Source organism: Geotrypetes seraphini, chromosome 15 (assembly GCF_902459505.1).
Source record: "Geotrypetes seraphini chromosome 15, aGeoSer1.1, whole genome shotgun sequence".
NCBI lineage: Eukaryota > Metazoa > Chordata > Amphibia > Gymnophiona > Dermophiidae > Geotrypetes > Geotrypetes seraphini.
The window spans coordinates 66413153-66425442 of record NC_047098.1 but is presented as its reverse complement, the minus strand read 5'-3'; the positions used below and the strand labels follow the sequence as shown (position 1 = coordinate 66425442).

General features: G+C 42.8%; 1 protein-coding gene across 1 annotated transcript in view; it reads left to right on the top strand.

The window, feature by feature from the left end:
- Nucleotides 1–12290, top strand: part of TAF15 (TATA-box binding protein associated factor 15) — a 95750-nt gene that overhangs the window by 69586 nt on the left and 13874 nt on the right. Inside the window, exons 10-13 of the mRNA XM_033922953.1 lie at nucleotides 1192–1301; nucleotides 5849–5978; nucleotides 8196–8318; nucleotides 10209–10311. Of these exons, the coding sequence (XP_033778844.1) occupies nucleotides 1192–1301; nucleotides 5849–5978; nucleotides 8196–8318; nucleotides 10209–10311 (466 nt within the window). The remainder of the gene's footprint in view (nucleotides 1–1191; nucleotides 1302–5848; nucleotides 5979–8195; nucleotides 8319–10208; nucleotides 10312–12290) is intronic.

The window sequence follows — 12290 nt, the reverse complement described above, 5'->3', positions numbered from 1 at the left end:
GAGTATTTCATCCATTGATACACAAAATGGCAAATCGTGGTCTTTTCCATGATTTATAACAGCCTCCGATAATTGTTTATAAATACATTACAGTGAACTTATCAATATTAAAACGATCAATGCCCACATGAAGCACAAAATGAAGTGCTCCAAAATCTCAAACAGGTCTGGAGGTGCTGGTAGTGTTAAAAAAATAAAAATTAATAATAGTGTTGGACAGCTGCTTTTCCTTTTTTAATGAGCATAGATGACGTATGTGTCACATAATATCTATCCCCATTAAAAACAAAAACCCAGACGTACTTCAAAAGAAAAAAATCAACAGGAGGAAAGCCCATTCCCTCCTGCCTCAGCCACCCAGACCCCCACCTTTAAATTAGAGTGGCAGGAGGGATGCCCACTCCTCCTGCCACAGGGCCCATCCCAACTCCATAGTACGTTTTAGATGACACTCCATCCTGCCGGCAGGCCCATCTCTTCAGAATGATTGGCCTTCCCCTTCTCATTGCATAGGAGTGGCCTTAGGCACCTGGGCCAATCAGGTCCCGTCCCAGTGCATCCTGGGATGCACTTGGTGGGGTCTAACACTCTTTAAGCTTAAAGAAGCAGTGAAGTGTAGAGTGAAGTATAGGGGTTGAAAGCTTAAATTTTGATGCATGTAAGTTATAGGTACTTAACATAAAATTAGGAAGCCTTTTGCATTCAGACCAAAGTCTGTTGTAGCCAGTCTGTTTTCTTATGGTATATTTGCAGGGGCAAGTAATATCTTCCCTGAAATGACAGCAATTTAATTTTATTTGGGCCCTCATTTTACTAACTTGTATCAAAATTGTACAGTTACTGTGTGTTCATTTGCCAAAAAAGCACACAGTAATTGTGAAGCCTCTTTCCATACACTCAGCATAGAAACAGTGTGCTTACAATGCGGATGTGGAGCATTAATTGCTGCTCATCTGCTGTTAATATGCAATATTATATTGTACAATGTACATCAAGTGTAAAGCAGATCTCCCACCCACCATCCCAAGAATTTACGATGCTATGTTAACTGCTTGCGTGGGTTCTAAGTGACTTAATGCGCCAAATGAAATTATAAGCTGAAAGCTTCAAGCTTCTGAATTTTGACCATGATGGTATTCCTTCAAAATCTGTTACGCTCGTATGTTCAGACTGACATTTTTTTTCTTTCAGATACTGACCAAGAGAACTCCGATAACAATACCATATTTGTCCAGGGTTTGGGAGATGATGCTTCAGCTGACCAGGTAGCAGACTATTTCAAGCAGATTGGTATCATTAAGGTATGTTAGCTGCAGTGGAAAATTGTTGGTTTATAGGGAAAGGACATATAACAAAAAGTATTGTCTTCATTGCAAGTGCCACTGGATTTCATTTTGTTTCGTTTTTTAATTTAATCAAACCTAAATTGTTCTTGTACTTTACTTTTTCTGGTTTGACTGGGGAGATTTTTTAATGGTTTGTTTAAATTGCTAGATATTTTTAGCATTGTCTGTTTTCACTGAGAGAAGGCATATAGTTGCACATGTCACCTTTATATAATAAAAAGCTCCTGCACAGAATTAGTGACTTTGGAAAAAAGAATAACTTTGGATGGGTATATGGTGGTAGAAATTTTTCTCAGAGAACAAGCCGGCCACTCCGGAACACTCTTCCAGAGGCTGTTATAGGGGAAAACACCCTCCAGGGATTCAAGACAAAGTTAGACAAAAAGTTCCTGCTGAACCAGAACGTATGCAGGTAGAGCTAGTCTCAGGGCTCTGGTCTTTGACCAGAGGGCCGCCATGTGAGCGAACTGCTGGGCACAAAGGACCACCTGTCTGACCCAGCAGTGGCAATTCTTATGTTCTTATTACATGTGGGTGAAGCCATCCAACTGAGCCCGGTACAGAAGCTGCCTAGTGCTTTAAGAAACTTCTGGCAACGTCCCACTACACATGTGCGGGTGCCTTCCCATGCGTGTAATACATTTCTTTCCTCATTTTTCTCATTTATTTTTGCCTTCAAATTCTCTTTATTTTTCTCATGGTTCATTAAATCCAAGCACTGGCCTCAATTTGAGACTAGCCCGTTTTTGAACTCAAAATTGAGGAGTTTAATTTAGCCATGATTCTTTTTTTTTAAGACCCCCCACCCCCAAAATGTCTTCAAACTGTGCCTCTAATGTAATCAGGTGAGTTCTATCGCAGATCTACACAATTGGTGCAATGGGTATCGAGAACCTGACCACAAAGCTGATACTTGTTCTCTGTTTGCAAATACAGTTAGGGACACCGAACATGCCAGGTCCAGCAGGAGAAATTTTTGGCCCCTCAAAGGCTAGTCCATTGGCACTGGAAGCTTTGACCTCAATGGCTGCCCAGACTGCTTCTACCAAGTTTTAGTATTGACAGCGGGCATTCGTAGGCCCAAGGACTAATCAACATCGGACCTGACACTTAGGATGAAGCTTTCATCTGCATCAAAGAATCCCACTACTGAATGTTGAGGGAAGCCTAAGAAACATCAGCATCAATCCCCTTCAAAGCATGGTGCCTGGAGCTCTAGGGCAGTGTTCTTCAACCGCCGGTCCGCAGAAATTTTCTGCTGGTCCACAGGGCCGGCACCTCCATCGGGCCCAAGAGATTGTTCTGTAGCCGCCAGTCCTCGGTACGATCAATGCGGCGTCTTCGGGCCAGCTCCCTGAGTGCTACAGTGCTCAAAGCTGTGGGAAAAGGCTCCTACCCGTGGCCTGCATCTGACCCGGAAGCCTTCTCTCTGATGTCGCAACATCAGAGGGAAAGTTTCTATATGAGGCGTGGGAAGCACGTGAGCAGCTTTTTCCCAAGGCTTTGTGCAATGCAGCACTCAGGGAGCCGGCCCAAAGACCCTGCATTGATCGCACTGTGGACCAGCCTGAAGCTAACACCGGGGGCAGGCCAGAAGGCAAGGCACATGGAGGGAGAGAGACAACAACGGTAGGGGAAATGCTTTTATTTTTTTTATTTAGTGACTTTACATCTGCTGTCTGTTCAGGAAGAAATGCATTTGTTTCTATTTCTCTGGGGTTGCACTGCTTGCAGAGTCTTGCATCTTAGGGTTTGTTTGTAAATATTAGTACTTTTAGTTTTTGGTCCTGCATTTGCATGGGGTGATCGGTTTTCTGGTAGGAATGAATATTAGAAAGCATACAGTGTGCTTTGTGTATTTTAATTTTGTGGTTAATCATTATGTGTTGTTAATACGATTATATTGTATGTGTGTATAATGTGTGTATGAAAAATGGGTGGAAAAATGGTGTTACAATTAGTACTATTATGGGGGCGGGGTCAGGGGTGGAGATTGAGTGGAGATGGTCACGACTTAGACCAGTGTTTTTTCAACTGCCGGTCCACAAAATAATTATTTTATTTCTGCTGGTCCTTAGGTGTCAAAAAGTTTAAGAACACTGCTCTAGGGCACTGTTGCTGCCCCCCACCCCATCTTTAGTGGAGTTGCCAATGCAACAGACCAGGCAGTCAGGTCCTAATTTCTGGATTATATAAGAAATAAGGCTAGGGAGCCAGATCAAGGATAGATTGCAGAACAGTTAAATGTTCTGCAATCTATCCTTGATCTCGCTCCCTAGCCTTATTTCTTATATAATCCCACTTTATTCCGGGACCAGCATCTCGGACCACCTAGAAAGCTTCAGATGATTGAAGTTATAACCCCACCCCTCGGCTAGCGTATCCTGGAGCATGCTCAGTAGAATCCAGTTTTTGCTTTTTACATGCCAAGCTTGTAAGAGCTTATTTCTTCTGCTCGTGTTTTCTTTGGATAGTTTCAGTAATGTTTTCAGTATTGCCCTCATCCTAGCAGGTTTATTTTGTATTTTTTTCTACCCACCTCACCCCCTATTGCCCTCTCCAACCCCACACTGGCGCTCTGATGTAAACAAAATAAAAAATTATTTTTCTCTCTGTTAGGTCCTAGCTCACGCTCACTATTTAACACTAGCTCTGGCAGGATATACATTTCAAATCTGATATATTGTAATCACAAAATAGAAAATATAATTATTTTTGTACCTTCCACTGTCATATCCAAAATTTGTTTTTCTCACTGTCTACCATCTCTCTCTCTCCCTGCCTTGTGCCCAGGGTTAAACCTCTTTATTCCCTTCCATGCAGCATCTCTCCTTTCCTCCCCTCCATTATCATGTGCAACATTTCTTTCTCTTTCCTCATGCATCATCTCTCCCCGACCTCCACCCTTTGTCCAAAATTTCTCCCTCTCTCTTCTCCATGCATGTCTCCCTCCCCTCCACCATATGAAGGATTTCTCTCTCACCACTTTCTACATCTGTTTTGTCTCCCCCCCCTTTCTGTCCTCCACCTCAGTTCTTTCTTTCTCCCTCCATATGCGGCATCTTCCTTCCCATCCCCCTGTGTAGCAGCACCCCACCAATCCTCCCACCGTGAAACCTGACATACCTCTGAGGCCTTCTAAAGCAGCAATAGCACTCTGAACGGGCTGCTTCTCAACCTACCCCGCTAGGGTTTCCCTCTGCTGCATCACCGATGTCATCAGTGATGCGGCAGAGGGAAGGCCCCAGCGGAAAAGGCTGCAAAGTACCCTGTTCAGAGGGCTTCCCTGCTGCTGTTTTTTTAGGAGGCCTTGGAGGTATGTCAGGTCTCACCAGGATGGGGGGGGGGGGGGTCGCTGAATTGGTGAGTCCAGGTTTCTTGGACAATGAATTGATTCGCCAACATGGATCGGTGAATTGGGCAGCACTACTGCCCAGAGAGAAAAAGAGGCAGAGCTGAGAAAAATGATTGACATCTTTTAAAATCCAACTCACGAGTTGGGGTTCATAACCCATTCATAAGGAAAGAGGATTATCAAGGTAAGAACCTAATCCTTCTATAATGTGTAAGTTGCAAAATTGCTATAGAATGCAAATGATATCAATAGCTTAATATGTACAATATTGTAGGGCATTTTGACCGTGTTTAATCCTATAATTGCAGTAAACTGAAAACACCATCATACATGCAATAATCAAAGCTAATAGAAGTGGACAATAGAGATATTGACAAAATCCAGAATAGCTTAAAAATGAATCTACATGATAATGGTTACTGCAGATGGGCAGACTACATGGGCCATTTGGCCTTTATCTGCCATCATGTTTCTATAACCAAATCTCACACCGTGATGGTATTCCATTTAGTAGTTATTTAGGCTTAGCGTCATAAAGAAATCCCATCTATAGCTTGGCATCTTTTGTGCTGCCATGGAGAGGATAGGTCACCTGAAAGGAGAGGCAGGAAGTGATCCCTAAGCCAAGGGTTACAGTATTCTCTTAACAGCTGTGCATACATTTTTTTTATATATAGTCTAAGAACCGAGGAGTCTTAAGTAAGGCTTTACATTGGGAGTTAAGGCTTGATGGAATAAGTGGTTTCCCATGATAATCTTAGCACACTAATCTTTCAGTAATTTTAGTGAATTTTTTCTGAAACCTGCTTTTAGCCGAGTTGTAGATGAAGGATAATGGGACTACAGCTCTAACTACCTGAAATTTTTAACCCCTTTAATTTAACCCAGCTACTGCAGCTACAGTTCTTGGCTAGAAGTTGGTCTGTAGCTACCCCCAGGTTCTGGTAAATGTGTACCCAGAGCTTGAATAGTAGGTGATGTGTGATGGCAGGGACTTTTCCCCAGAGGCTGTGAGCACTGCCTCTGCAGTATATCGTCACTCCTGAAGAGCAGAAGCTGTACTCGATAAATAAAATACAAGTTTTTATATAAGTTTAAACTGTTAAACTACAGTCTTCCTCAATTCACTTTTCTTGTCATGTTTCAGACCAACAAAAAGACTGGTAAGCTCATGATAAACCTCTACACAGACAAGGAGACTGGCAAGCCAAAGGGAGAAGCCACAGTGTCTTTTGATGATCCTCCTTCTGCAAAAGCAGCCATTGACTGGTTTGATGGTAGGAGACACATTTGAGAACAATCTTTGCTTTCATTTATTTTTAAAGGATAAGGCTAATACAAGTGGCCCAATATTTGAGCGTTTGATATACTACTGTTCAATCAAGAAAATGCCATCATATGAGCATTGTAGAACCAGAGAACATGAGAACAAAAGGAAGTGAACATTCTAAGCCTAGAACAAGGGAGGGAAGAGAATACAGGAATAATAAGTGACTATTCTTTTAAAAGGGGGGTGGGGAAGGACTTTTTCACGAGAGGAGAATATAAGGTGAGAAGTTTTATATCATTGAGAATCCCATTGGAATTTTGGAGCCCAGGATGCAGGGTGTCAGTCAGAACTTAACTTCGTAGGAACCAAGTACATCAAATTTTTGAGGGATTCAACTACAATATACCATATATACTCGAATATAAGTCGAGACCTCCCATTCCCCTGAAAAAGAAGGAAAAAAAAAAAATAAAAATATGGTTGACTCGAATATAAGTCGGGCAGCTTAATATTCAAGTGCCCTGCCCTGTCAGGCTCTGCACCCAGCCCCCTTCTGTCAAGCTCTGAACCCAGCCCCCTTCCCTCCCTCCCCTGCCAGGTATTGCACCCAGCTCCCTTCCCTTCCTCTCCTGTCAAGAAAGCTGCTCAGCGCCAAGCAGCAGCACCAAATTGCGCTCCTGCTCATTCCACTCAGCAGCTGAAGAAACTCAATCTGCGGCAGCGGGGCAGGACCTCGGAAAGCTCGCTCCTGCCCATTGCACCTCCACCAGGAGATATGAAGATAGGGCAGGGAGTGTGCAGAACCTGGCGGCAGTGGCCTGCAATAATTCTGGGAGGGGGTGTTGGCTCAAATATTAATCGGAACCTCAATTTCTTTAGCACTCTCCAGACCAGTAGAGGTTAATCTTTACGAATGATGCGCGCCTTGGCTCATGGGTATCCCATCCCGGAGGGGGATAGGGCTACCTTAATTTCGCCAGTGATGGACGCGGTGGTATCAGCACTTACTAAGCGGCATACCGTGCCTGTTATGGACGGTTTTGCTCTTAGGGTCTCTGAGGAGCATACGTTAGAGACACTTCTTAAGTATAATTTTGATGTTTCTGCCTTGGGGATCCAAGCAGCTATTTGTGTGGGGCTGGTGGCTCTCACCGTGTTTCGGTGGTCTGAGCGTTTCCTGGATCGTGAGTCTGATGACTGGTCCTTAGTGGATCAGGAGATGGTGAAGATTGAGATGACTGCCTCGTTCCTCTCGGTTGTTCTTTGTGACTTGTAAGTGCTTAGTAAGTGCCAAGACCACCGCGTCCACCACTGGCGAAATTAAGGTAGCCCTATCCCTCTCCAGGATGGGATACCCATGAGCCAAGGCGCGCACCATTCGTAAAGATTAACCTCTACTGGTCTGGAGACGCTAAAAGAAAGTAAATTAGCAGGTAAGAACCTAATTTCTCCTTTGTAGCCCCAAAATCCCGGTTTATATTTGAGTATATACAGTACAGTATATGTATTTTGAGCACTATGGATGTTTGACTTGCTAGCCTAGGGATGAGATGGAACCACTCAGATCTTGAGGAAAACTGTTGTGTGAATTTTCTAGCACTGTTTCCCTTATACACCATGCTGCTTAGGCCCCAGCTCTACTCCAAAAAGAAACAATTGTCCAAAGATGGCAACTCTGAAATGTTAGTTTTCCTGCATTTTCCATATATCACTTTTAGTGAGAAAAGTAATAATTATGTGGTGAAGAAGAAGGGATGGCAGCAAATGATGATGCTGGCGCTCCACTGAATCCAGTGGCTCTTGGTTCAAGCAGTAGCTAGTATGGACCAATCAGATATGATAATATGCCTTTTTGCCTTTATGATTGTAAACTGACATGATTCTGAATGTAGCTGTGTAGGAGTTAAGAGTGTGGGACAGTAGGCATTTAACCTAGACCTAAAAGGTTAAAATTCATTCTTTACCTTTCAAGTAATACCACATAGGGCAATGTACAATGTTCTGTCTTTTGTTTGGGTATAGTGTGGGTATATATCACAATTAAACAAGTTAATGGTAAGCATACAGACATAAGCGTTTTGACTTTTTCTCTCATCTAAATGTTTTCATTTGTAGGGAGGTTTTTTCTATATGTATGAAGTTATCTATCCTGTCAGAACTGTGACAATGTTTGCACTCACTGCTGACTAAATCTTCAGTTATGCTGGAACTTACTGTCTTCCAGGAAAGGATTTCCATGGAAATGTTATAAGAGTTTCATTTGCAACCAGAAGACCTGAGTTCATGCGAGGAGGCAGCAGTGGTGGTGGTGGTGGTGGTGGTGGAGGTGGAGGACGACGGGGTGGAGGTATATTTTGCCAAAGTTGTCTTCCTATGTAAGAATTATTCCAGCTTTGAAAGGGAAAAATGCATATTTAGTATTAATGCTCTGTAAAGGAAGAGTCAGACTACACTGCTGAAGTTTGTGTAATGGATCTTTCAGAGGACAGAGAATGTAATGTAATGTAATTTATTTCTTATATACCGCTACATCCGTTAGGTTCTAAGCGGTTTGAAGAAAATATACATTAAGATTATAAATGAGAAGTAAGAAGGTACTTAAATAAAGAATAGCTTGTAACAGTCATAATTAGTCAAAGTTCTCTTAAATTGAGGAGCATCCTTTTCCTGATCACATTTAGTTAGAGCAAAGGGGTATAGGGAAAAAGTAAATCTACATGAGCTTGGAAAAAGATTATAGTGGCTGGTGTTTATGAACTTTGTCATTAATTTTGAGTTTTCTGATACAAGTGCTTCTTTATCCCAGGAGAAGCAGGCAGCATTTTCTCACATTTGGGTGACGTCATCCACGGAGCCCCGGTTCGGACAGCTTTAAAAGTGCTTCGCCACTTGAAGAACTTGAGAAAGTTTGTGAACTCCCTGCACCGTGCATACTCGAGTTCCTTCCAACGTAGACTCGAGTGCTCAAGTGCCACCCAATGTAGACTCGCGGTACCTCAGTTCTTAGTTTTCCACGGAGCTAAGAAGTTGTATTTTTGAATGTTCAAATTTTTTACCTTTGTCTTCCTACTCATGTATTTTTATCCTATTTTTTTCTTTACTCTTAAGTTTACTTAATTACAAAAAAAAGGAAAAGCGGGGACACTGTATGCTTTTCAGCATTCATTCCTACCAGAAAACAGATCACCCCATGCAAATGCAGGACCAAAAACTAAAAGTACTAATATTTACAAACAAACCCTAAGATGCAAGACTCTGCAAGCAGTACAACCCCAGAGGAAAAGAAGCAAATGCATTTCTTCCTGAACAGACAGCAGATGTAAATCAATCACTAAATAAAAAAATAAAAGCATTCCTCCTACCATTGTTGTCTCTCTCCCTCCATGTACCTTGCCAGTGTTATCTTCGGGCTGGTCCATGGTGCGATCAACGAGGCGTCTTTGGGCCAGCTCCCTCTTCCTGAGTGCTGCAGTGCACAAAGCTGTGGGCAGCGGCTCCTCGCGCACGTCCTGCACCTCATCTGGAAGCCTTCCCTCTGACGTTGTGACGTCAGAGAGAAGGCTTTCGGTTCAGGCGCAGGACGCGCGTAGGAGCCTTTTCCCATGGCTTTGTGCCCTGCAGCACTCAAGGAGCCAGCCCGAAGATGCCGCGTTGATGGCACCGTGGACTGGCGGCTGAAGAATACTGTCTTGGGCCCGATGGATGTGCCGGCCCTGTGGACAGGCAGAAAATTTCTGTAGACTGGCACCTGTCCACAGATCGGTGGTTGAAGAACACTGGCTTAGATTTTAACCTTGGTTTTATACTAGCGGTATATCAAATAAACAGAACTTCAACTTCCTCACCATTCTGTAGTGGAAAAATCCACTGTCATAAGCCAAGACATCAAGACTCACTTTTCAGTTCCTCCCTGGGACCTCTCCCCACCCCCGGAGGGACTGGGAGGCTCAGACTTGGAAAGAGATTGTTTTAGAATTCTGTGCTCATCTCGCACAGCATCTTGCCAGCTCTTCAGGGCATACACACTTCTCTGGAAAAGACAGGTGGTAGGTGGGAAGGTGCGTGTGCATATGCAGTGAACTCTCAAATGCCTCTGGAATAGTCACTAGGGAACAGTTCCTGCACTGGGCTCTGTCGGATGACGTCATTCAGAATATTTGCATCCTGCTTCTCCTCGGAGAAATGATTACATTCTTCACATTATGTGTTCTAAAGTATTTTGTAATTGTATCCACAGGTTACAGGGGAGGCAGCGCAGGTGGTGGCTTTGGTGGTCGTGGGGGTTTTCAGGGTGGTGGCGGTGGAGCACCAAAGAATGGAGACTGGGTTTGTCCTAACCCGTAAGCATAAATTTATCTTTTTTCCCCCTAAGATGAAAGTTCAAAAAATACAAGTTTGTGTTCTACATGAAGCTCTTTAATGTAGGTCAAAGTTTAATTTTAGTGGACCTAAGGAGAAAATCAGCTTATAATTTCAGGAGATGTTTAATTGCTTGTAACTTAGTTTAACTGTTTAAGGAGGCATGTCTGTTTAATGAAACAGATGTTCAAAGCTTGGCTTTTCCTCCAAAATGAGTCTGCATGGTGTTAGACTGACCCCATGTGGCACATAGGCATATTTTTCTCAAATTGGGATCAATAATAGTTTACAAAACAATTTCTCATGCTTAAGATATTCCATATAATTTGGGAAATATGCAACCTCCTGCAAGCAGAAGCAAGGCAGCAGGAGCTTAATCAGGGTTCTAGTATCTGGTTTTGTTTTTTATAGCCTAGGAACAAGAATTAGAGATTTATTTCTACCTGCTAGCAAGCTCAAGTATTTTGATTTTTAAGGAAGTCGTGCTGTATGGAAATGATCCCACTTTCTCCAACGCACAGGGATGTCGGCCCCTGTATACGGCTGCTAGTTCTCATTTTGCCAATTGGTTTTCTCTAGTAAGATCTTCAGTGTAGAACAGGGGTGTCCAACCTGTGGCCCGAGGGCGATGCAGTGCTTTCCTCTGCTGCCCCGGGGTGTTTACCGTCTTGCCGGCTCCCTCCTCTGTCTTGCTGCATTGTTTGCACGTTTGTGCAGCCCCAGAAATAATTTTTTCAGCCAATGTGGCCCAGGGAAGCCAAAAGGTTGGACACCCCTGGTGTAGAAGGTTAGCGAGGTATGCCTTGATTGCTCATGCAAAATTTTCAAATTAAAGTGAATACACCATGGAGTTAGGAATTGTTTTGAAAATTTTATAAATATTGTAAAGACAAATTTTTTTTGTATGAATTGAATATAATTTAATTAGTTGAACTGATAATGGATACATGACTGACCCATTTTGATCATAGTTAATTAAATATGATAGTCAAACTCTTCCTGTGTGAATTAATATTTTAAAAAGTAACACATTTATTATATGCCTTTTTATAAAATTGACTCCACAAAAGCTGCTACATAGTTGTGCCAGCTTGCGTTGCTTATTTTTATTTATCTTAAAAATGTATCAACCGCCTATATCTAGGCGACATTACAGCAATAACGTGCACAGAATATGACAAAGAAGACTTTTACAAACGTGTTGATTTACAGATGAGTAATCGCATTTTAAATAGATCTTCACAGTACTGTTCATCTTAAAGCCAGCATTCGGCGTTTCAACCTTATTGGAATGCTTCTAAAAATAGTGTGGTTTTAAGGATTTTTTTATTAATTTGGTTCAGGAATTTATATGCCATCTTTTCAAGAAAAACCAAAGTACCTTTTATCAAAACGCAATAAAATCACAGTACTTGAGTACACTAAGACCAGCTACATTCAAATGTGCTAATCCTGCCCATTTTCCATAACTGGGCATGCCAACATGTATATCACATATAAATAGGCACTGTCAACCCGATATTAAGTGATTAAGTGAACCCACCTATCCACTGATATTCAGCGTATTTAAACATAGTGCCACTAGATATGAGCTCTAATGGAGCCTGCACAGTCCAGTTAGTGCTAGAGCGGTCCATGGGCATAGCTTGGGCAGAGGCTGTACATAACTGGTTAGCAGAAATATTCAGACCATTAACCAGTTAAGCAGATAAGACAGCAAAAAAGGGTAACCGGGTGCTGGTCGAAATATCAGCTGGCAGTATGGCGCCTCCCCTTCTGTGATTGGCCAGGATTTGCATAAGAGATGCAAGTGCCCTCACCACCTCTGATTTTCCCCTCCCTCCTACCCTGACAACATGAAGAGCTGACTGACCCCCCCCCCCCCCCACCACCTCCAGTAGGCCTACCTTTTCTATCGCTGGTAGTTTAGTGGGGCCTACGGACAAGGAGGTTTGCCCAC